We start from the raw sequence: 26,500 nt of genomic DNA on the forward strand, positions 1-26,500 counted from the left end.
GATCCAAACCTGAAACATTGCAAGAATATGACATGTAGCAAACAAAAGTCCCCTAGTTGTCTCTCTCATCATCAGCGTGTGTTTCCTTCAGATTTTATGTTTGATTGGTTGTTATTGAAAAACCCAAATAATTTGAAAGGAATAGAAGGGCATGTATAATTTCCTCCAACCCCTGACCCCTAATCTGTTACTTTTTCTCCCCAGAAACAAACCAACATTACCAGTTTCTTGGAAATCTTGAGAGGCATTTATGCATAAACAAGACTTGAATATTTTAAAGTGATTTTTTTGATTAGGTAATCAGGTCTATCCACCTACCAGAGACATCTGTTTGTTTCATTTATTCATTCAACAAGTATCTGATGAGCATCTTGAATGTTCCAGGCATTATGTCAGTTTCTGGATCTATAACAAGGACCGGCACACAGCCACTGCCCTCCAGGACCTTACAGTCTAGCAGGGAAGATTGTCATTTAACACAGGATGGCAACCCACTCCGGTATTCTTGCTTGGAGAATTCCATGGACAGAGGAGCCTGGCAGGCTACCCATGGGGTCGCAAAGAGTAGGACATGACTGAGGTGACTTAGCATGCATGCATGCACTATCAAATGAGAAATGGTGACAAATGTGAAGGAAAAGAACATTTTACATGGGTCACTTCCAAAACAGTGGTTGGTAGAGTCCCCTTCCCCAGCTTTCTAATATGGAGGTGTGGATGATAGACTGGAGGCAAAGACGTAAACTGCCACCTTTATTCTTGCTGGAAGTTTTCTTCTTTCTTGACAAAATTTTCATCTGACAAAATGTCCTGCTGATTGTTGGGGTAATCTACCAGCCAGCTTTATATTTATACTTGGTTGATAGTGCTGGCAGTGTGCTAGATCAGACTCTTTGTCCGATATTCTGAACTGCTTGCAGACAGGAACTACACCTTGTATCTCTGTGTGTGCTCCGAATCCCAGCGTGGACAAACTAATGCAGACTTCAGGTGGTAGGTCCTTTTATTACAGTCTCATTTTATACCTTAGCAGTGCTTCAAGTGGTATGTATTCTCATTTCCATTTTTAAAGATGAGAAAACAGGTTTAATGAAGGGTGTGTGTGTGTGTGTGTGTGAGAGAGAGAGAGAGAGAGAGAGAGTTAGTGTAAAGCTCTCTTCTTTAAAAATACTCCTGTCCGCCCCCCACCCCTCGCCACTGCCAAAATCCATGACCATAGTCACATAACTTCTCAGTGGCTGTGACCCTGATACAGTTGGTTCCCTTCCTTCAGGGAACTGGATGCCACCCAGCCCTTTCACAGATTGGCCTAGGCTCTGTTCCTTCCAGGTTGTCTGGATGAGTTTTAAGACAACCAGGTTATCCATCCTATTCTAAAAGTTTCTGGGATTGAGGTCAAGGTAGCAGCGTTATCCTGCCCTAAATGAGTCAGAGGAAGAGGACTCCCGTGGCTCCCCCAATGGGTCATGTCTTTCTGTACTCACTGCCCTTCTTCCCTGCTCTTCCAGCTTGTGTCTTGGGCTGGGCTCTGGCCAGGGAACAGAGTTAGCCTTGCATACGTATCCTGGGGGAGCATTTCTGTGTCTGACGTGGTGTTAGGCACTATGGGGAGTGGTGGCAGATGAAGATCTTCAAAAGACAAAGCGGGAGACAAAAGGTAAGATTGGCTACAAACAAAATCTTTGGAAACTAGACAGTTCTGATTCAAGGCCTGACTTTTCCTTATTTAGTTGTGTGACCTTAGGCAAGTACTTAACCTTTCCTTAGCTCAGTTTCCTCATGTTTAAACAGAGGTGGAGTAGGGTGTGGTGGGGAACTGCACTTACCTCACAGGATTGCTATGAGGAATACATGAATATGGGGCTTCCCAGGTGTATTAGTGCTAAAGAATCCGCCTGTCAATGCAGGAGATGTGAGTTTAATCCCTGGGTTTGGAGGATCCCCTGGAGGAGGAGATGGTAACCCACTCCAGTATTCTTGCCTGAAAAATCCCGTGGACTGAGGAGCCCGGTGGGCTGCAGTCCATGGGGTTGCAAGAGTTGAACATGACTTGGGTGAATGAGCATGGGCGCGCTCACACACACACACAAATATAGTGTTAGGCATCTAGTGAATCACTCAGTAAAGAATAGCTGCTGCCATTATTATTATTAATATCATTGTCATTGTCATCATTATCACTACTACTACTATTACTAATTACAACAGAAAGGAATGATCAGTGTATAGTACCAGTATGTGCAAATAGCTTTCAGAAAAGGAATGATCAGTTGGGGTGGATGTTATTCAGGAACTCTCTGGAGGAGATAGAAGAAGTGGAATGAAATATGCCAGGAAGGGCAAATATGAAAGTGGAAGGCTGAACTAAACTGGAGTGGGGACAAAAAGAAGGAAGAAACCCAATATCTGGCATACTTGGACTCCGCTACTAGCTCACTTGTCTTTCCAGCCATTTTTGCCGCCATGTAGGCATGCTTTATTACTACTTGCCGTCAGAGGGGGACTTGTTGCCGGCTGCTCTGGCTGGGATTTAGAAGGTGTCTGTGCCCTTGTGAGTCTGAGTGAACTCCGGGAGTTGGTGATGGACAGGGAGGCCTGGCGTGCTGCGACTCATGGGGTCGCAAAGAGCTGGACACGACTGAGCGACTGATCTGATCTGATCTGATCTGTGCCATTGTGGCACAGTTGACCTGGGTCCTAAGTCTGCAACATGATTGGTAGGTTTAAAGCCTAGTTTTTATCAGCTTCCCTAAGCGTGTTGGTTTCACACTCCCCAACTTTACAAAAGACTGCTTGATTAACCACAAGGCAGATGAATGGATTGATGATGGGAGAGAGATCTGTATAGACACATAACACTTGTGTCTATCAGCCTGGTCATACCCTTCCTGAAAGCAAGGTTCCTGAAGCCAAATTACACAGGGGCTTGATAACCTAAAATCAGAACATAACAGAATTGAAGGGTCTTACCAGAGAGACCATGTAGGTACATCACACCTTTGTATTGACAAGAACATGGGTCCTTTTCTCTTTCCACTGCTGGAAAAAACATCAATGATGGTTTTTCTCTTGGATGTTTCTGTTTTGTAATTCCATACAAACACTGTGTGTGCTAAGACCATGTTATTCTCCTGAGTTCCTTTTTCATCTTCCTCATAAGATTTGGAAAATACCCACTTCTCGCCAGCAGTACAGTTAGAGTCATTTCTTCTCATTGAGTGCTGTTTTTGACTTTGCTTCCAAATTCTGGATGTTTCCAAGCAGGGCCACCACGAATGGCTATGCACTGCACAACCCTAGGAGAGGGTGCCATTCACATAGACTAGAATTGAATGGCGCCACTAGGGTTGTGCAGTGCACAACCTACACACCTATACTCGGTGGCCCTGGCAAAATGCAACGCCAGCTTGCTTCATCTCCAGAAGGTTTTCGGGAGAAGTAGAGACTAGCAGTTTGGAACCATTCTCAGGAACTTAGTAAAGGGGTCTTGAAGCTGTGAACTGCTGCTTTAACTAGGAAAAGAAGAGAGAAGTGCAGTTATGGCTTCGAGAGGATTATCATCTGGAAGTGGGAACCATCATGCGGAAGGATTACTTACCTTCATTCTTACAGTAAATCAAGTTTTGAAGGCCTACTATATGTGGGTTGAAGGATGGGAAAAGATTTGCATAGGAGGGAGCATTTGAACAGGGTCTTGTATAAAACAGAATATGTATTAATAAATATGAATTGTGAGGAGAGAGTTCCAGGGAAAAGGACCAGCAAGGGGAAAGACAAACTGCATGGGGTATATGGATAGTGGTAAATAATTCAGTTTGGTTTGATAGAAAGGCTCATGAAAAAGGATAGTGAACAATAAAGCTGGTTGTTAGGTGGGGGAAGTCAAATGAGGATGGGGAAGGGGAGGGACTGGAATGCCTAATTAAGGAGTTTGGACTTTATTCAACAAGGAATAAGGAGCCATCTGAGGTTTTTTTAAAAATAGTTTATTGAGATATACTTCATTATCATATAGTTCATCCACTTAAAGTGTTTAATCAGTGATTTTTAGCATATTCACAGGTATGTGTACCCATTTCCACAGTCAAATTATAACATTTTCATCAACTCAAAAAGAAGCTCCATACCATTTAGCCATCACTCCCCTACCTGTTCTACCATGCCCCCATGCCTAAGGAATGACTGCTCTGCTTTCTGCTTCTATATACTTGCCTATTCTGGACATTTTGGAGATGGAGTCATATAATATATAGTCTACTTTGACTGGCTTCTTTTTCTTAGTATAATGTTTTTAAGGTTCATCCATGTCATAGCATGTGTAAGAACTTCATTCCTTTCTATGATCAAACAATATTCCATTGTATAGGTATACCGCATTTCGTTTATCTGTTCGTTCATCCACTGATGAGTATTTGGGTGGTTTCCACCTTCTGGCTATTATGAGTAATGCTGCTACGAACATCCATGTATCTATGTATAAGTTTTTTTTCCCCCAATTTATTTGGCTACACCAGGTCTTTGTTGCTGCATGTGGGATCTTAGTTCTCTGACCAGGAATTGAACCCAGGCCCCCTGCATTGGGAGTACAGAGTCTTAGCCACTGGACCACCAGGGAAGTCCCCATGTATATATTTTTCTGTGAACATTTCTCTTGGGATGTATATAGGAGTAGAGTCACTGGGTCCCATGATAACTCTGTGTTTAACTTTTTGAGGAACGGCCAAACTGTTTTTGCATATTGGGGCACCATGTTCCATCCTAACTTGGAGTGTATGAGGTTCCCAATTACTCTGCATCATCATGAATACTTGTTGATTGTCTTTTTTATTTTAGCCTTTCTCATGTGTGTGAAGTGGTCTCTCACTGTAGATTTGATTTCCATTTCCCTAATGACTAATGATTCTGAGTACCTTTTCATGTGCATATTGGCCATTCATGTGTCTTCTTTGGAAGAAATGTCTATTCAAATCCTTAGCCCACTTTTGAACTTGATAGTTTGTCTTTTTATTATTAGAGTTTTGAGAGCTATTTATGTATTCTGCATAATAGAGCCTTGTGAGAGACAAGATTTGCAATAATTTTCTCCTATTCTTTGAGTTGTCTTTTTGCTTTCTTGATAGTATGCTTTGAAGCACAAAGTATTTTAATTTTCATTAAGTCCAGTTTACCTATATTTTGTGGCTCTTGCTTTTGGTGTCACATCTAAGAATCCATTGCCAAATTGGGATCATGAAGGTTTACCATTATGTTTAATTTTAAGACTTCTGTAGTTTTTGCTTTTTTATTTAGGTCTTTGATTGATTTTGTGTTGATTCTGTAAGACGATTGTGAGGTAGGGGTCCAAAGGTCATTCTTATACATGTGGAAATCCAGTTGTCCCAGGACCATTTGTTGAAGAGACTTTTCTTATTGAAAAGTCTTGGTCCCCTTGTTGAAAATCAACTGGGAGGGTTTATTTTGGGATTTGTTTGAATTCTTTCCATTAGTCTACCCTTATGCCAGCACCACGGTGTCTTTATTACTGTTGCTTTGTAGTAAGTTTTGAAATCAGGTAGTGTGGGTCTTGCTATTTATTCTTCTTTTCAAGATTGCTCTAGCTATTTGGGATACCTTGCAATTCCCTCTGAACTTTAGTGTTAGCTTCTCAGATTGTGTAAGGATGTCAGTTGAGATTTTACTAGAGATTGTGTTGAATGTATCATCTGAAATTTGTGAGGTGTATAACATGATCAGTGCTCTGTTTTTTTCTTTCTTTTTAGTTTATTTTTGGCTGCACTAATTGTTTACTGCAGCACACAGGCTCTTCCTTGCTGTGCATGGGCTTTTCTCTAGCTGTGGCAAGAAGGGGATAATTCTAGTTGTGGTGCACGGGCTTCTCATTGAAGTGGCTTCTCTTGTTACAGAAGGTTCTCTTTTTGTGGAACACAGGCTCTAGGGTGCTCAGGCTCAGTAGTTGTGTCACGTGGGCTTAGCTGTCAGATGGGCTTGGTTGCCCCATGGCATGTGGGATCTTAATTCCTGGACCAGGAATCAAACCCGTGTCCCTAGCAGGTGAATTCTTAAGCACTAGACCACCAGGGAAGTCCCAGGGTTGTGTTTAAGAAGAGGAAACTGGCAACACTGTATGAAATGGAGTGAAGAAGGAGACGCTAGAGGCCTCGAGATCAGATAGGAAAACTGTTGCAGTAGTTGAAGAAAATGAATAGGGACTCACCCTGCTTATTTAACTTATATGCAGAGTACATCATGAGAAACGCTGGGCTGGAAGAAGTACAAGCTGGAATCAAGATTGCCGGGAGAAATATCAATAACCTCAGATATACAGATGACACCACCCTTGTGGCAGAAAGTGAAGAGGAACTCAAAAGCCTCTTGATGAAAGTGAAAGAGGAGAGTGAAAAAGTTGGCTTAAAGCTCAGCATTCAGAAAATGAAGATCGTGGCATCTGATCCCATTACTTCATGGCAGGTAGATGGGGAAACAGTGGAAACAGTGTCAGACTTTATTTTTTGGGGCTCCAAAATCACTGCAGGTAGTGATTGCAGCCATGAAGTTAAAAGACACTCCTTGGAAGGACAGTTATGACCAACCTAGATACCATATTCAAAAGCAGAGACATTACTTTGCCAACAAAGGTCCGTCTAGTCAAGGCTATGGTTATTCCAGTGGTCATGTATGGATGTGAGAGTTGGACTGTGAAGAAAGCTGAGTGCCAAAGAATTGATACTTTTGAACTGTGGTGTTGGAGAAGACTCTTGAGAGTCCCTTGGACTGCAAGGAGATCCAACCAGTCCATTCTAAAGGAGATCAGTCCTGGGTGTTCACTGGAAGGACTGATGCTGAAGCTGAAACTCCAATACTTTGGCCACCTCATGTGAAGAGTTGACTCATTGGAAAAGGCTCTGATGCTGGGAGGGATTGTGGGCAGGAGGAGAAGGGGACGACAGAGGATGAGATGGCTGGATGGCATCACTGACTCGATGGACGTGAGTCTGAGTGAACTCTGGGAGTTGGTGATGGACAGGGAGGCCTGGCGTGCTGTGATTCATGGGGTCACAGAGAGTTGGACACGACTGAGCAACTGAACTGAACTGAAACTAGGAAATGATAACAAGGATAAATTTGATATATACTGAAAAGGTTAAAGTGTTAAGGTGACAGGACTTGGGGAGTGACTATATATTGGGCCTGAGAAAGAGGGGCAGCATCAAAGATAGCTCTGGGGTTTGAGGACAGGCTAATTGATTGGATAATAGTACTTAAAAAAAAAACTTTGTATTTTATTTTTATTAACATTTTTATTGAAGTGTAGTTGATTTACAATGTTGTGTTAGTTTCTACTATACAGCACAGTGATTCAGTTATCTGTGTGTATACACACACACACATATATATATAGTTAGGTTCTTTCCATTATAGGTTATTTTTGTTGTTTAGTTGTTATGTCTAATTCTTTGGAACCCCATGTACTTTAGCCTGCCAGGCTCCACTGTCCATGGGATTCTCCAGGCAAGAATACTGGAATGGGTTGCCATTTCCTTTTCCAGGGTATCTTCCCAACCCAGGGATCGAAGCTTCATCTCCTGCTTGAAAGGTGGACTCTTTACCACTGAGCCACCAGGGAAGCCCTTATAGGTTATTACAAGATATTGAATATAGTTCCCTGTGTTATACAGTAGAACCTTGTTTATTTTATAGGTAGTAGTGTTTAAAAACTTTATATTTCAAAATTATCTTCAGTTTACAAAGGAGTTGTAAAGATACCGCAGAGAATTTCTGTATCCCCTTCAATCAGCTTCCCTTGATGTTAATATCTTGTATTCAGTTCAGTTTAGTTCAGTCGCTCAGTTGTGTCTGACTCTTTGCAACTCCATGAATTGCAGCATGCAAGGCCTCCCTGTTCATCACCAACTCCTGGAGTTTACTCAAACTCATGTGCATCGAGTCAGTGATGCCATCCAGCCATCTCATCCTCTGTCGTCCCCTTCTCTTCCTGCCCACAATCCTTCCCAGCATCAGGGTCTTTTCCAATGAGTCAACTCTTTGCATGAGGTGGCCAAAGTATTGGAGTTTCAGCTTCAGCATCAGTCCTTCCAATGAACACTCAAGACTGATCTCCTTTAGGATGGACTGGTTGGATCTCCTTGCAGTCCAAGGGAATCTCAACAGTCTTCTCCAACACCACAGTTTAAAAGCATCAATTCTTTGGTGCTCAGCTTTCTTCACAGTCCAACTCTCACATCCATAACTGGAATAACCATAGCCTTGACTAGACGGACCTTTGTTTGCAAAGTAATGTCTCTGCTTTTGAATATGGTATCTAGGTTGGTCATAACTGTCCTTCCAAGGAGTAAGCGTCTTTAATTTCATGGCTGCAGTCACCATCTGCAGTGATTTTGGAGCCCAAAAAAGTCTGACACTGTTTCCACTGTTTCCCCATCTATCTGCCATTAAGTGATGGGACCAGATCCAATGATCTTAGTTTTCTGATGTTGAGCTTTAGGCCAACTTTTTCACTCTCCTCTTTCACTTTCATCAAGAGGCTTTTTAGTTCCTCTTCACTTTCTGCCATAAGGGTGGTGTCATCTGCACGTCTGAGGTTATTGATATTTCTTTGTGCTTCTTCCAGCCCAGCGTTTCTCATGACCATGGTAAAATCTTTAAAACTGAGAAATTAGCATTGATACTTGAACTAAGCTATAGACTTTATTCCTATTTCACTGGTTTTTCCCACAAACATCTTTTGTCTGTTCCAGGATGGAATCCAGGATCCCATGTTGCATTTGGTTGTTAGGTCGTCTTAGTCTCCTCCATCCATGGCAGTTTCTCAGTCTCCATTTTTTATTACCTTGTCAATATTGAAGAGTACTGGGCAGTTACTTTGTAAAGTGTTCTTTATTTGGACTTACCTGATTTTGTTGTTGTTGATTAGATTTAAGTCATTGGGCAGAAATACCCCGGAAGTGATGCCATCCCCTTCTTGGTACATCATATCCGGGGGATATGATGATATGTGTTATTATTGGTGATGTTAATTAACTTTGATCTCTTCTTGTCATATTTTTCCAACAAAAAGTTACTATATTCCCTTTGTAATTAACAAGTACTTTCCATGCAAAAATGATAATCTTGCATTACTCATCAGCATCTACCAATGGTTCTTGCCTACACTTATTGCAGTACTGTTTACTTGATGTTAATTTTGTTTGCCTCATGCCTTCTGCCTTTATCAGATTAGTTGGAATTCTAGTATTGGAACGGCTATCCTTGTTCTTCCACTTTTTGAGGGAGCAGTTAGCAAGGGAAGAGGTTAGGGAAAGAAGATAGCAAGTTCAGATTTAGGCATGAGATACCTGTGTGCCATCTAGATGGAAATATCTAGAAAGCATTTATTATTTGCATCAAACAATAGTTGAGTTTAAGATGTTGGAGGCAAGCACTGTTGTTCTTTTGTATTTTAGAATGTAGAAACTGGGTTCAGAGTGAAAACCTGAGTCATAGTAGGAAATGAAACTGGCAAGGCAGCTGAGGGCCACATTGTTGAGAGCCCTGATTACCCAACAGACAACTTTGGGCTTTGTTCAGTGACTTATGTATGCCAATTTAAAATTTGTCAGGAGGGAACAATTGATAATCCAATTCTAGCTCTCAGTCTATTATAGCATTTTGTGCAACCATAGGGAAACCAAATTAAATAAAATCTAAGTACCTAATGAGTTGTAGAGGCCATTGGACAAAAAAAAGGTGTTATCTGGAGTTATTGGAGAAGGCTTTGAGTGGGACCTAGAACTTGCTGTGGGCCTGGATGGAATTTGTAGTGAGTGGACAACAGAAAGGGCAACCAAGAAGGATGATGCTATGAGTAGCTCATATTTATTTTATTGCCTACAACGTGCCAGGCACTGAACTAAGTGCTTCAAACATTTAATGCCCATGTCCACCTTATGAGATAGTACTGATGTAACCCCTATTTGACAGATGAGGAAACTGCACCTTGAGTGTTTCAGTATTCTCTCCTTGTAGGCAGCTGGACAAGGAAGCCAAATAACACATGAGCATATTATACTACAAGCAAGTGAAGAACTAGTGAATAAAACAAGTGAAGAACAAGTGAATAGAACAAGTGAAGTTAGATGAATTGGAAGTTTAATAGAAGCTCTTGCTGATGTAGCTCACAGTAGGGATGGACTTTCTTTTGCAATCAGAATAATTATAGCTACTATGTATTGAGTGCTAGCTATGTGCTAGACATTGTGCCAAGTGTTTTGCTTGCTTTATCTCATTTGATCCTCTCCAAAACCTCATGAGGCATAGATGCTATTTTTATCCCTATTGTAGAGATAAAAATTCCTCCAGTCTCTCATCCAAGGTTACAGTGCTGGTGAGTGGCCGAAATCTATCTTAAGTCTAAAGCCCATACTATTCACCACTTAGCAATGCTCCCTAGCCCACTTCCATTCTTTTAATAGGGGTGAATTTGGCACTGGGACCAGAAAACTTGAGATTTACAAGCTAAGATTCCCTGGTCCCTGACTAGTACTTGGATGTGGAAACTGTCAAATATATATGCCTCTGTGACTTTCTTTATTCTGTACCTCAGTGTTTGGTCAACCCCATTCTTTCTTTGGGGATAATTCAAACAGGTTACAAACTGGTCTTTCAAGTCTAGGAACATTCTTGCTTTAAAATGCATTTGCTATGTTTTAAATCCGTTATATGTTGATTTTGAAGCCCAAGAGTTTGGCAATAGGTGCTCTAATTTCCTTTTTGTCTAAATTCTTGAGAGAAGGCTCTTTGTCAGTTCCTTATGCTGACAAAAAAGATAATTTCTCAGAAAGAAATAAGCAGAAAGAATTAATGGGAGGATAGAAGGGATCATGGGCTTCCCACGTGGCTCTGTGGTAAAGAATCTGCCTGCCAATCCAGGAGATGTAGAAGACATGGGTTTGATCCCTGGATCAAGAAGATCCCCTGGAAGAAGAAATGGCTACCCACTCCAGTATTCTTGCCTGGAAAAGTCCATGGACAGAGGAGCCTGGTGGGCTTTAATTCATGAGGTCACAAAGAGTTGGACCTGACTGAGCGACTAAGCATGCACACAGGGGAAATGATGCTTTCTTTTGTTATTTGAAGGGTAAATAAGAGGCAGCCAAAAGAGGAAAGATGAGAAGGCCATTCTGGAAGAGTGAGTAGGATTAACAATAATGCAATTTTTGATTTGGAGATTTAAAATTTTAAAATATTAGGAAAACAATTGGTGACTCTTTTTTTAATCCCAGGATTGTAAATAACTTTCAAAGTTATGACATCAGAGACAGAAACCATGAAGGAAATATCTAATTTATATAAGTATATCTAATTACATAAAGATACAAAAACTTCCATACAAAACTGCCATGACAAACTATGACAATGGCAACATGGGAAAAATATTTGCAATAAATGTCAAGTAGTCTGTATTAAATGGCATTAAAACATAAATAGCTTCTTATAAGCCAATAAGAAAAAGAACATACCGGTTGAAAAATAGGCAAGGCCACAAAAGAAGAAATACGGCTGGGCAAACTCGTGTTAAAAAATAGTTTAATATTTCTGGTAATCTGAGGCACGCACATTAAAGCAGTGAAGTGTGTGTGTGTGTGTGTGTTGTAGGGGAGTAAAGTTAATTTTCACTCTACCCTTCTAAATTCGTGGCTTGAGATCCCCTTGTAATAAAAGAATAACAAGAGGAAAACAAACGGACTTTTAATAACTTGTGTACCTCCTGTGTGTGTGGGAGAGACCCAGGAAAACCAAGTAACTCCCTGAAAGGGGCCCAAACCACCACCTTAAATACCATCTACAGCTAAAGACAAAAGGGTGGAGGGAGCCGGTTCCTGGAGGTGACCGGGAGAGGCACAGTAAACAAGGGTAAGATTGTATGCAGATTTTAAGTTGCTGCCTTTTCTAGTCATAAGAGTTTCTAGAAATTCAGTCATTCTTCTCTTCCTTGTACAGAGAGGAGACACTCTTACAAATGCAGATTTTCTTTATAAATGCAAATATCTCTTAGAAAAGAATCTCTTCTACTTGATTTTCAGGGCTTCTCCTGTATCTGCTGCTTTAAAAAAAAAAAAAAAAAACAAGCTCAAAATAGTCTTTATGACAAAGGGACATATTTGACGGTGGCAAATTCTGCTCCCTTTCAGTGTTTTGCCTTTTAAAACTGGTAATGACCTCTTGGCCGGGCTGTAGCGGAAACACATTTCTCATATGTTGCTGGCAGGAGTACAAATTCTAAGACATTTTCTGGAAGGCAGTTTAGAATTGTAGGCTAAAAAGCCTTAAAATCCGTATTCCCTTTGAAGACCTAGAAATTCTCATTCTAATGAGAGACCAAATACTAAATGTTTAGTCACTAAGTCGTGTGTGACTCTTTTGTGACCCCATGGGCTGTAGCCCACCATACTCCTCTATCCATGGGATTTTCCAGGCAAGAATACTGGAGTGGGTTGCCAACTAAATGTAGACTACTACTACAAAATGTAGACTAAATAGTGAAGGACCTGAAAATTTAGATATAACTTACATGTGTGACAGGAAGAGATGGGTTGAGTAAATTGTTGCATATCCATATAGTTGAATAACATGAAGCTATTAGAAAATGAGATTATCGAAGTCTGTTTATGACATGGAATATGCTCAAGATACAGTTTGGGACAGTGCCCGAAGCCAGCAAGCTGAAGAGATCAGCAAGGTGAGTAGAGAAAGCCTCACCTGCCTTGCTAAGGAGGTTGAGCTTTTCCTATAGTTACTGGCCAGCCATTAAAGGATTCTAAAGGAAAGATCAGAGATACATTTTAGAGCAATCCCCCTTATCAGCAGTGTGTCTGGAGGCAAGAAACCAGTGAAAATCATTTCATCAGTCCAAGGAGAGAGAAGATGAGGCCCCAAGAATATTAACATTAGTGAATAAAACCCAAGACAGACTTTGGGTAGCCTAAGGAATGGATCTTTGCTATGGTGGGTTATGTTTATAGGTATTCCTTTAAGAACCCCCAAATAGATGGGTGCCCTCCTAGGCAGTGGAGCCAAGAGAACTGGAGCTCGGCCTTGGAAGATTGTGTTGCAAGCCAAATGCTCCTCTCCTGTCCCTCTCGCACTCTCTTTCCCTTTGATTTAGTTTTCTCATCCTGTCATTGCTTAACCTGGCTAGCCCCTCAGTTAGGATGGTCTTGGTGACTGGCCATTCTTCCCGCCTACATTTCTCATAGTACTAACACTTCTTCCTATGAACAAAAATTTTCTTCTTTCAGTGTTATGACCATGAGGGGTTAATGAATATGATATTGGGGTTGAGCAGAATTTGACAGGGAACAGGGTATTGATGCCAGTGAACCTGGGGCTAATATGACCATGGAACAGAAACAAGAACAGGAAGTGGGACAAATGATGCTGAGAGCTTGGGTGGAGAAGGTGGGAACCTGGAACCAGAGTGTCTCAGAGGTAGAGGATCAACTGGTACAGCTGCTGGTACCTAGGTTATGTGCTTAGGAAAAAATGGAATTTTCGAGTTTCTGGGCAAGACAGTCACTCTCTCCTGTAGAAGCTGAGGGAGTGTGGTTTTTTAATGGAACCTGCAGGTTTTTCCAGGAAAAACCAGCCCCAAAAGATTTCAGTTCTGTAAGGATTTGAGAATCTCCAGCACCCAGTAGATCAGAGAATGAAGCTGGTTGGATGTAATGTGAGCCTGTCTTTGGGGAATGCTGGACTCTGAAACCCATCTGTGTAAATATAATTTGCTGCCCAGGCAGGTCTGTGTTTTGAGATGTCTCAGCTTGTAAGGAGGAGATTGGAGGAGCTGTGTTGTGGTACAGATGTGAGGACCCTGGGGTGACTCCATGTGTGCTGTGGGAGTTGAGGGACAGGGCGAGAATCTAAAGAAGAGAAGCCCCCATGAGGCTAGGACCATGTCAGGTGTGAGGTGAAAAGTGTTGAGAGTTTATTACAGGACCTGGGTTCTTGCCAGAAACCTCATCAGAACCTTCCCCCGAGTTTCTCCATCTGTAAAGTCGGATTTCATAACAAAGCCCTGCTTGCCTCCCAGACAGTGGATCAATGGAAGGACATGGTAGCATTTCTCTGTTATGCTCCCTGCTCTTTTCTTCAGATGCCTATCCGGGCAGATGGCAGCAAGAAGACAAAGTGCCACGTCGGTGCTGGGATGTACTCAGATGCCTTCTCATCTTCCTGCCCTCCTTGTTTGCACTTCCAAGTATCCTCTCTTCCCACTCTATTTGCAGCTGAAGGGATAGTTTAGCTTTCCGTCTGCTAGGCTAAAACACATGCCAACAAAATTTGGAGGCCATTGGCAGCCAACCAAAGAAGAGAGCAGGGATATTTGGGCCAAGGCTGGGGGCCTTTGGGCCTCTGAATTAACATCTTATCTTCACTCTGATCCTTTGGTTGATGGTGATTATGGATGTGGTTCCAGCATGACAAAGCAGAGAGGTTTAGTGTTGTAAATCTAGGACGCTGCCAGAGGAGACCATGAGTTTACCGCAAAAGAAATAGGATGGGGTCGGGGTCCTTTTTCAAACCTGTTTTTTTGATATTCTCCATGTATCTGATTTTAAAAGTTGCTTGAAAAAGATACCCTCTATCCTGGTGTTGGGGATAGATAGGCAAGATGAGGAAAGCCAGTGTGTTGGTTGGAAATGACATGACCATAGGTGAGTAACTGTTGGAAAACTCACTTAAGAGTAAAGACTACATGAGCTGCCTCGAAAGAAATCAGATCCGTGATTAAGTTGGGACTGGAGGCTTGCTTTCTTCAGGAGGTTTCTGGGCTTCCCCATATAGGGACATCGGGGATCAGAACCAGCCAAATGGGGCAGTTACAGAGAAATTGCCCCTCACTCCCCCAAGAATCTGCTTATTTCCTCTTGGCTGTGTGTATACAAAAGCCGGGAGGAGGGGGGGTGTGTTGCATTTTTGCGTCTCTGTTTTAGTGTGTCGGAAGTATCTAGGGTATTCCAGAAGCTCAGGAAGATTGCTAGCATGACTCTTAGGTGACTCCAGAAGTATTCTTTACAAGGTGCTTGGGGGCCCCTGTCTGCTTTCTGTATACTGTAGCTTCTGAGTGTAGCCTTTGATGGCCTAATGCTGGGTAATTATGTACAGCCTCCAACTTGGTCCCTTGCCTAAGGTGAGTAACTTTGCTTCCTGGTCAGTGGTAAAGAATACCAGCTTGGTTTCTTTCTCTCTTGTACTGTTCTGACGGGTAGGGTGGGGAATTGGGGTTAAGTTCATGTTTGGGTGATTGAAATTCCAAGTTGACAGTCCTTATCCCAAACCATGAAGGTCAGATGTATTTCAAAAGTCTTGAGTTTTTTGGATTTTAGAAAGGCAATACTGAGACTGTGGAGTGTTTTACAGACACTGCCAATGGGATCTGGGACAGCACCCCCTAATCAAAGTACATTCTTATTGTGGAAAACGTACGAATACTCACCATAAATGGAATAAAGACAGTCTATAAAGAGCCTCAGCTCAGTTCAAGTCATGTCTGCTACCAAATTAGTTTTTTTTTTTTTTTTAAAAAAAACCAAACCCCACATTCTGTTTCTTAGACCTTTTTGGATTTGGCGATTGCAGATAAAGGATTGTGGACCTGTAATTGTCACTGGGTTTGCACTTTTAATCAAATTGATCTACAGGGGAAAGTAACATTCTCAATGGATTTTTTCTTGGTGGGTTCTCTGATGAGGTATTGTGTGAGTGATGGACTCCCGGCTGTGTTCCTTTCAGGATCCTTTCTTCCCCATTCTTTCTCTTAGTCGCTGCAGGGATTCAGGTATCTCTACTTAGAGTGATTTTCCTTAGAGTACCCTTTCCTTTTAAATGTAGATTCTGAGAGAACTGATGAACAGAATATAAAGAAGATACCGGGGACAAAGCCAAACCGGCCCATAATGCCAATAATGTCTATTCATAAATGCTTACCACAAGAGAGGAACACATAGCAATGATTTTGTAAATCTGCAACATTAAGTCACCATAGGTGAAGTAACTCCATAAACATGAGTTTCATTCTTTGGTCAGTCTTTTGTCCTGCTGAATGTCTTTGATCAAACCTTGAGTACACCTGGCTGCTTAGAATAGTTGAATCTCCTAGGGCTTTTGTTAAAATGCACAGATTCCTGGAACCCCTGACTTATGGAATCAGCATTCCTCATGGGGGGAGCCCAGGAATTTGCACTTTGTACAACTCTGCAGGGCTTTCTTTGTCCCCCTTGAGCGAAGTCAAACAAGGTTTGACTTTGGTGCAGTCAAACTGCCACTGCTGTGGGTTTCTGAAGGCTGTAATAACCCAAGCCTAGTTCAAACCAAGGAGCATGGAACTGATAGTCTCTTCGAAGGATCAGGTTCTTTTTGTTTGGTTTGAGCAGGGAGAATAGAAGAGGAACCAACTAGTCAGGCTTTGAAACAAACCAATCAAATGTGGGGGAAGAAAAATAATTTTCCCTCTACTCTTATAGGTTCCTGGCTGAGACACACACCCCCTCCTCCACAGTAAGATTAACAGGAGAAAAACAACGGAAGTTTAATAATATGTATACCTCCTGTATACATGGGGGGTACCCAGGAAAATGAACTCCCTGAAATGGCCCAAGCTACCACCTTAAATGCCATCTTTAGCTAAAGATAAACATGTTTGGTATTGGTTGAGAGGCAGGGGTGGAGGAGGCCAGTTCCTGGAGGTGACCAGGAAGAGTGCAGTAAACAAGGGTAAGGTTGTTACACAGATTTCAGTCCTTGCCTTCCCCCTTATTGAGAGAGTATAAAGATTTAGAGTTATCCTTTTCCTAGAGGGAGACACCTGAACAAATGGAGATTTTCCATATAAATGTAAATCTATTGTACAGAAAGGTAACTTCTACAGTTTTCAGAGCTTTTCCTATGTCTGTTGTTTCTTAAAATCAGTCAGCCTAAAATAATCCTTGTGCCAAACAAACAAACTTTGGGGTAGCAAATTCGGCTCCCCTTCAAAATCAAAGGGAAATTAAGAGCCTGGGAGTGGCAAAATCAATAGGATTGCCAGATAAAAAACACAAGCTGTCCAGTTAACCTTGAATTTTGATAATAATGTTTTAGCACATGTATGTTCCATGGAATACCCAGGATATACCGATACTAAAACATTGTTCATTGTTTATCTGAAATTCAAATTTAACTTGGCATCCTGTGTTTTTGTTTGCTAAATCTGGCAAAGTTAGTTATTGATTAACCCACCTTCCCCCATGGGAGGCAAATCAGAGGGTATTTGTGTGCTTATCCTATGCTCAGAATCCATTTTTACTTGTCCTGGGTTAAAAACTTCTTATCCTGGCTACTTGTATCATATCATACCAAAGCTGAAGTATTGAAAAATTGAGTGTTCTAGAGGGTAAAAGGAAGTGAGGCTGAAATGGCTTAAGGAAAAGCTTTCCCCATCTCCTGTGCTCCAAGCAGTTACTTCTTCCACTGTCCATCCGTCTGTTTCCTCTTTCCCCCACCTTCCCCACCACACACACAGCCAGTACAGGCACACGTAGATGCATGTACAAACACAAACATGTTTAGAAAACCACTTGCTTGTCTTTTAAAGTTTTTTATATTATATATATTTTTTTCTCTGTAAGAGTTTGGTTATTTTATTGTTAGTAGCATTAGAATTAGCATTATTAAAGTAACACTGTCTCACTGTGTCCAGCATTTCTCATGATAACCAAACAATTTTTTTTCCATTGCAGATCTTTCTCCTGGCCTGCCCTCCATGTCCAGGAGCCATTGTCATCTTCAAGTAAGGGCAAATTGTTTTTCTGTTGCTGTTGCTGAATTGCTTTGTCTGCTTGGTAAAAAAGGATGGTGAACACATTGTGAGCACATTGAACTTGCAATGCTATATGTCTGGGCTTCCCAAGAGACAAATGTCTTCAAGGGTCCAATGAAACAGGGAGATGTTGTATGTGGAGACTTAGCCTTTGTGCTTTTGGTAAGCTCTGGCAGATCCCTTCCACCGATTCCTTGTGGTGATGGTTTATGGCCAAGACATGCTCCCTTGGAAGGTTGCCACCCTCCTAAAGTTTCTCTTGAGAGCCTGCTGGGGCCAGACAGCCCTCCCCTACTCACAGAGCTTTGTACTGTGGTTCTCTTGTTCCACTGAGGATACTTTAAAGGCCTGTGTTCTTGTGTTTTTATCTTTTATTGCTCTTGTTGTTAAAGTGCAAATTAAAGTGAGGAGAGAAAAATATCACCTTATTACAAGTCCTGACTTTCTTTAAAATAACAAGCATCCAAATCTATTAAAGTGTATTGCAGGCAAATCATGTTTGTCTGAAGGCAAGTTTACTTAAATGAAATTCTCAAGAGTCCTGGAAGCCTCATGTGAACCAGGAGTTGTGACCACTTTGCTTATCAAACCTTTTATTAGAGTTGCTAATGAGAAGCTAAATCGATCCAGTTAATTTCATCTCTTTCCCCCTTCCCCAGCCCCCATTTTGGAGCTGTTTCTGAGCAGGGAAATGGCCCCAAACCAGAGGGAGGGGGCAAAAAGTAGAGAGCCCAGCAGATCCTTGGATAATTGAGAGTGGCATAAATGACTTTCTGATTTACTAAGTCATTAAAGTGTGAGGTAGGGGAAAATATACCCCATTTGTTGCTTCAAATAGCTCCTTGGAATAGCCACTTAGTCTCTTGCCTTAGGTGAATAACTTTCTGCTGGATGAGGGGTAATGTGTCCCGATTTCATAAGTCTCTTACTTGGACAGCTCCTAAGGAAAAAGGGGTATTTAACCCTGTTTCCTTCCCTTGATTTCCCAAAATGGGGTCAGTCTTTCAGTGCAATGTTTTAAAACTAACATTTATTGGTTTTTATTTCATTATTATGGGAGTTGTAATTCTCATTACAGAAAATGCAAAAACACACACAAAAAGAAAATAAGCACCATCACTAATCCTACCAAGAAATTATTTTGGTTACTGCCCTCCTTTTTTTTTTTTTTAAACAAGCAGAGACCATATTTTGCTTTTGTTTTGTTTTCTTTTTTACTGTATCCTTCTAAACTTAACTCAATTTATATGTGTTTGTACATATAAAATACATAAATATGATTGCTGGATTTGTTTGTTTTAGTAGTCCTCCCCTGCCCCTCATTTTCCTTGTTTGGTTTGGCCTTTGCCCTGTCTTTCCACATTGTCCCTATATATTACCAAACCAGTATGTATCCTTCTATATTTTTCTTCATGCTTGTAGGTACACACACACACACACACACACACACACACACACACACACACATGGGTTTTGGAATGTTTTGTTGTTTTTGTTCATTGTTTTACAAAAATAGAATCCTATATATACATCCTACTTATTTTCACTCAACAATATCCCATGAAAATCTATCAAAGCCTCTTGGTATAGCTCTTTGTCTTTTAAAAGGCTAGAAAATATTTTGTGGATGCACAATTTATTTAGCCATTTCCCTATTGATGAACATATACATTCTTTCCAGATTTTGGCCACTACAGTCCATGCTGAATTGAAACATCATTGTGCTTGTGCCCTTACATACTAGTGCTTTCAATTTATAACACATGTATACACACACACACACATGTTTATTTGTAAATAAATATTTGTTACCATATCAATTTATAAAAACAGGCTGTTATAATTCACTTTTTCTCTTTGTATGTAATATATGAGATTATTCTTTTTTTCACATCCCTATCAGCATAAGGTTTTATGATTCTTTTATAATCTTGACAACTTAATGAATGTATTTGCTTGGCTAATAATGCATTTCAGTATTCTCTCATTTTTTGTCCAGTTGGATTTGCTCTTTGAATTGTGTGCTCATATTACCTACCCATTTCCTAGGGGTTGTTTATATTTTTCTTAACTTGTAAGGCCTCTTTGTATATTTTGGATATTGGCCCTCAGGCTACCATCTTTATTATAGAAATATTTCCCAAATCTGTATATGTTGATTTTACTGATGGTATATTTTGCCACATAATTTTTTCTACATCCCTTTTTTCATATCCAAATATGATAATGTTTTTTATAGCTTCTGGGTTCCCAGTCTTTGTTGAGACTGTTTTCTCAAAGATGGATAACCAGTGGTAGTAGCAGAATATGTTAAGTAATTCCTACTTTCCCTTGTAAATTGAACTACTATCTTTGTCATTAAATCTTTTATATCCAAGGATCCATTTATGAATTCTCTTGTTTTATCTGTGTGTCTTATTTACCTTAGTCATGTTGATTAGATTAAATTAGCTTAAAAATATTTATCTTGGCTATTCATTGGCATTTTTTCTTTATACACATTTTAATATCATTTAATCAGTCCCCCAACCCCATCCTATTGTGATTTTAATTAGAATGGCATTAAATTTATATTTCAATTTTGTAAGAATCATTTTTTAAATACATAGCTGTTTTTGTCTAAGAAATGGTTATTTCTTTCCTCCTGTTCAGATCTTATTTTATACCATTCTTGATACATTTATTCTAAAGAATTAAGAGCTTTTTTGTTAAAAAAAAAAAAAAGAGCTTTTTTGTTCATTAGGAGTGCAATATTGTCCTCCTTTCCGTTCCTAAATGCCTCTTGCTAAAATAGAAAAAGTTTATTAATTTAAAAAATACTTTTCATATCTAGCTATTTTACCAAATTGTCTTGTTAGCTCCAGTAACTTTTATTTTAGTTTTATCTTTTTTTTCTTATCAGATTGCAGCAGATTTAATAGTGGCCCCAAAGGTATGCCCAAGTTGTAACCCCAGAACCTGCAAAGGTAACCTTATTTGGAAGAACTATCTTTGCACATGTAATTTTGGATTTTGAGATGAGATCACCCTGGATTTAGGGTGGGCCCTTGTATGTTTGTTTGTGCTCAGTCATGTCTGACTCCATGACTCCATGGACTGTAGCCCACCAGGCTCCTCTGTCCATAGAATTTTACAGGCAAGAATACTGGAATGGGTAGTTTATCTTTTCTTTCCAATGGTTATTCTAATTATTTAATTTTCTTCTATTTTTTGCTAGAAACTCAAAGACAGCATTAAATAAAAACAATGCTGGTGGGCCACTTTGTCTATAACCAGTTTTAAATAGAAATGTTTTCTGTGTTTTTCCATATTTGCTGTTGGTATTTTTAAATAGTTTCCACATTTACTTAGTGATATTTTAAAAGGGAATGTTTTTGTATTTTATCAAATGCTTTTTCAATGATTTCTGATCTTTTTTTTTTTAAAGTTTTTGATATAGGGAATTATGTCATTAGATATCTGGTTTTGAACAACTCTTACATTACTAAAATAATATATTATATTACTGTTTTGATACATTGCTGGATACTACTTGTCAATCTTTTATTTAGAGCCTGGCCTCAGTATTCATAAGTGAAATTGGAGTCATTTTTTTATTGGATTCTTCAAGTTTAAGGATTAAAATTATGTAGGTTACATAAAATGAACTGCAGAATTTTCCTTCTTTTCTCTGGCCTGGCATACTTTAACTACCTTTAGAAATTATGTGGGTTTTTTTTGTTTGTTTGTTTTTTGAGATCAGATAAAATTCAACTGTAAAGCCCAAATATGAAGTCTCAGTGCCTTTTTCAATTGGTAGACCCTTAATCACCTTTCCAGTGTTTTATATGGTAAATCATATATTCAAATCATTGTGGGTAAATGTTGATCATTTGTATTTTTCTAGGAGTTATTTATTCTAAGTTTTCAAAAATATTGCCATGAATTTAGTTGAGCATATAGTTTTATAATAAGCCTTTCTCACTGTAGTCATATTTTTCTTTCTTGGGCTTAGTCTTGTCTGACTTTGTGTTCTGTCTCATATTTTATATATTAGTCAGTTTAGTAAGCACTTTTATCTATTTTTGGTGGCTTTATAGAACCTGGTTTTGGATATATTTATCCCTTTTACCTTATTTTGATTTTATATATATATATTTTTTTGGGAGGGGGGGCTTCCCTTGTGGCTCAGGTGGTAAAGAATCTGCCTGCAATGCGGGAGACCTGGGTATGATTCCTGGGTTGGGAAGATGCCTGGAGAAGGGAAAGGCTACCCACTCCAGTATTCTGGCCTGGAGAATTCCATGGACTGTCTAGTCTATGGGGTCACAAAGAGTTGGACACGAGTGAGTGACTTTCACTTTCACTTTTTATATATATATTTACTTAATTTTCAACATTTTATATTTATTTCCTTTTCCTGTTTTTGCCTCCTATCTCAAGATTTATGCTTATTTCTTTACTTTTTGTCTTCTTTAATTGTAGTTTTTTATTCTGCTTTTTTTCACTTGATGATATCACAGGTTTTCCCCTATTTTATCATGTACTCACATTGCTCACATCATTTTTAAATTAAATTTTATATTTTGAGAAACTATGTAAAATAAAATATAACAAATATCATTATGATGTAGAAGTTATAAGGAAAATACAGAGAGATCCCATATACCCTTTAATTAGTTTCCTCCAGTTGTAACTTATTGCAAAACTGTGCTATGATATCACAAACATACAGTCAATACAAAGAACAGTTTCATCACCATGAGGATCCCTCCTGTTGTCCTTTTAAAGCCAAATTCTTTCCCTCCCACTTGCATGTTTTCCCTGATCCCTGGCAACTCATCTGTTCTCCATGTCTTTAAATTTGTCATTTCAAAAATGTTGATATAAATGCAATCATGCTGCTGCTGCTGCTAAGTCGCTTCAGTCGTGTCTGACTCTGTGCGACCCCTGAGATGGCAGCCCACCAGGCTCCCCCATCCCTGGGATTCTCCAGGCAAGAACACTGGAGTGGGTTGCCATTTCCTTCTCCAACAAATGCAATCACATTGTTGCATAAATGCAATCAATATAAATCCCAAAGGTGATTAGCTTTTTTTTTTAATTTAGCATAATTCCTTGGAGATTCATCCAAGTTTTTAACCATACACTTAATTTTTCATGGGTACTTATTATTCTACTGTGAAAATACTGTGTGCAGTGTGAAGTTGAAAATCATTGTTTTAGAAAGTAGATAGCTCTAATAGTACAGCTCTGTTTACTGTTCTTAAAGGACTTTGTCTTAAAGGATCTTATCTAATCCTCCAACTAATGTCATGAGATAGGGAGTACATTTTATACACATGACAAATAAAGCAGTTGGGGCCAAGAGATTTTAAATAACTTGGCTAAGATTACATGCTTTTAAACTGTGGTGTTGGAGAGTCCCTTGGACTGCAAGGAGATCCAACTAATCCATCCTAAAGGAAACCAGTCCTGAATATTCATTGTAAGGACTGATGATGGTGAAGCTGAAACTCCAATAATTTGGCAACCTGATGCGAAGAACTGACTCATTTGAAAAGACCCTGATGCTGGGAAAGATTGAATGCAGGAAGAGAAGGGGACAACAGAGGATGAGACAGTTGGATGGCATCACCAACTCAATGGACATATGAGTTTGAGTAAGCTCTGGGAGTTGGTGATGGACAGGGAAGCCTGGCATGCTGCGGTTCATGGGGTCACAAAGAGTAGGACACAACTGAGCGACTGAACTGAAGATTACTTAGTGGCAGAGTCAGGATTCTCTTTCTTCCTCTTCCTGCTAATGCTTTTAATCGGGTTTATTGTGTGTAGTCAAGGTGGGGAGTATTTAACATGGATATCTCATTTAGTCCTCCCAGCATGCCTATGTGGGAGGTACAAACAGTACCCTCAGTTAGATCAAGACAACAGGCTCTGAAAGTTTATGTGATTTAAGTGGCTTGTAAGTGGTATAGGTGGGATTCGATCCAGTATCTCTCTGACTGCAGAACCAGTGCTCCTAAACACTGCCTTATGTTGCTTAAGGGAGTATTTTCTGTTCTTCTGGTACTATTGAAAGAAAGGGTTAACAACCATGATAACATCTGATTTAAAATTTCATAAATTTCAGTGTACACAGGTAGGCCCTGCTGTGGGTGCATTGACTAGTGCTACCTACCCAACTATTATTTTTTCTAGCGGCCCTTTGCTGTGGCAGCCACACATGAATTTGTTTGCTTCCCAGCGAAGCAGGGTCTGGCATGCTCTTCATGGAGGCATGCCCAGTCACTGCAGGAAAGGGGTATGGTGTGCCCAGCAGGCTGCAAGCACCACGCTGCGCAGGGGCTGGCAATTCTCTTTAGGGTGGGGAAGGGGCGGAACTCTCCACAGGGTTCCCACGCTGCACTTGACAAGAGGGAATGATGGTTCCCCAGTGTTCTGGCTGGGTCCCAGAGTGCTCCCTTTATGTGCCTCACAGTTGACATGTGACCTGCTTAGTCAGCTGCTATAACTGGCTGCCCAAGGGAAAAACATGTGCCTCGAACGTGGAGCCTCCACTGTAGCAACCTTGGGCATGGTTGACTTCCATGTCCTAGAATGCCAGCCTGGCAGCATTTGGCCCCTTATCCCCCATCCCGTTCCCAGCTCTTCCATGCTGTGGACGCATGTTGTATCGAGTCTGTACAGGCAGTGTTGGTCTGTGTCTCTGAGTCTGAGCCATTTTCTTTTTATTCATTTGGCTGTTTTGAGTGATTCTCATCTAAAGAGCTATCTACCATCTTCAACATCCAAGCCACAGAATTCTTTCTCCCACTCAAGTTTGAGTATTATATCCGTAGAGGCCATTCTGTGCTTTCTCTCCTGCTACTGATGTCAAAAAAGGTACCTTTTGCAGTTACCTTTAGGGAAAATACCCTGTTGCATAATATGAATCAGCCTGCCTTTTAGGTTCTTAATAAATATGATTCTCTTTTGCCACCCAAAAAAAGGAAAGAGAGCAGGTACTCCCCAGCTCCTCTGGTAGCTTTTCTTTTTCTTTCTTTTTGCCCCTTTCCTCATTTTTTTTTCTGCTTCAAATTTCATTATAGAAAATTCCAAACAGGTACATACTATGCTTATTACACATTCAGTTCAGTTCAGTCGCTCAGTCATGTCCGACTCTTTGCGACCCCATGAATTGCAGCACGCCAGGCCTCCCTGTCCGTCACCATCTCCCAGAGTTCACTCAAACTCACGTCCATCGAGTCAGTGATGCCATCCAGCCATCTCATCCTCTGTTGTCCCGTTTTCCTCCTGCCCCCAACACCTCCCATCATCAGAGTCTTTTCCAATGAGTCAACTCTTCCCATGAGGTGGCCAAAGTATTGGAGTTTCAGCTTCAGCATCATTCCTTCCAAAGAACATCCAGGACTGATCTCCTTTTTTTTTTTTTTTTTGATCTCCTTTAGAATGGACTGGTTGGATCTCCTTGCAGTCCAAGGGACTAAGAGTCTTCTCTAACACCACAGTTCAAAAGCATCAATTCTTCAGCGCTCAGCTTTCTTCAGAGTCCAACTCTCGCATCCATACATGACCACTGGAAAAACCATAGCCTTGACTAGATGGACCTTTGTTGGCAAAGTAATGTCTCTGCTTTTCAATATGCTATCTAGGTTGGTCATAACTTTTCTTCCAAGGAGTAAGCGTCTTTTAATTTTATGGCTGCAGTTACCATCTGCAGTGATTCTGGAGCCCAAAGAACTTCTACGGTTTCCCCATATATTCCCCATGAAATGATGGGACCAGATGCCATGATCTTAGTTTTCTGAATGTTGAGCTTTAAGCCAACTTTTTCACTCTCCTCTTTCACTTTCATCAAGAGGCTTTTGAGTTCCTCTTCACTTCTGCCATAAGGGTAGTGTCATCTGCATATCTGAGGTTATTGATATTTCTCCCAGCAATCTTGATTCCAGCTTGTGCTTCTTCCAGCCCAGCGTTTCTCGTGATGTACTCTGCATATAAGTTAAATAAGCAGGGTGACAATATACAGCTTTGACGTACTCCTTTTCCAATTTGAACCCATTACATATTTTAATTTGTGAAATGTCACTTTTTTGTTTTTTTTTAATATAAAATTATTTCTCCTCTTGTGAATCTGAATGAGTTGTCCATATATAAAGAGTATTAACCCTTTATCACCTTTGCAGTAAATGTTTTTCCCAGACTGCCTTCTAACTTGTTGACGATCCTTTTGATGTATATTCTACATTTTTATTGGTCACATTGATTGGTTTTTGCACCACCTTCAATAAAAGTGGTTATTTCTTCCAGTGCTTTTATGCTTGAAGAGATTTATCATTCCGAGATCAGGTAGACAATCTAGCTTTTTAATCTGTTTTCAAATATTTTAGCTGTCAGTTCATCTAAAATTCATTTTGTGTGTAGTATGAGGTAGAGATGTAGAATATTTTTGCCCAAATTGTCATTTATTTGAGCACTGTTTGTTGATTAACTATTTCCCTATGGTTACTGCTGTTACATTTTTATCATACATAAATTCTTATATATGCTAGCATAGGGGAGCAAAATTTGCCACCCCGTCACTTTGGCGTGAGGATTAATTTACGTATGTTCTTAGTTTTAAGATTGACAGAAGACTCAGAAAGTCTTTCTTTTTACCTCCTT

At 40.2% G+C, this 26,500-nt stretch overlaps 1 protein-coding gene across 17 annotated transcripts in view; it reads left to right on the forward strand.

The window, feature by feature from the left end:
• The window catches only part of TMEM164 (transmembrane protein 164), a 180,190-nt gene that overhangs the window by 53,958 nt on the left and 99,732 nt on the right, over positions 1–26,500 (forward strand). For 12 of the 17 annotated variants that reach the window (XM_061409445.1, XM_061409432.1, XM_061409434.1 and 9 more), the window contains one exon: positions 17,775–17,824. The exons of 3 other annotated variants lie outside the window; for them this stretch is intronic. Coding sequence is in view for 10 of the 14 variants with exons in the window: in XM_061409432.1 (XP_061265416.1) it covers positions 17,775–17,824 (50 nt within the window). In the remaining 4 variants the exon portion in view is untranslated. 2 more of the 17 variants (XM_061409437.1, XM_061409447.1) reach the window with 2 other exon arrangements.

Source organism: Bos javanicus, chromosome X, assembly GCF_032452875.1.
Source record: "Bos javanicus breed banteng chromosome X, ARS-OSU_banteng_1.0, whole genome shotgun sequence".
Taxonomy (NCBI): Eukaryota; Metazoa; Chordata; class Mammalia; order Artiodactyla; family Bovidae; genus Bos; species Bos javanicus.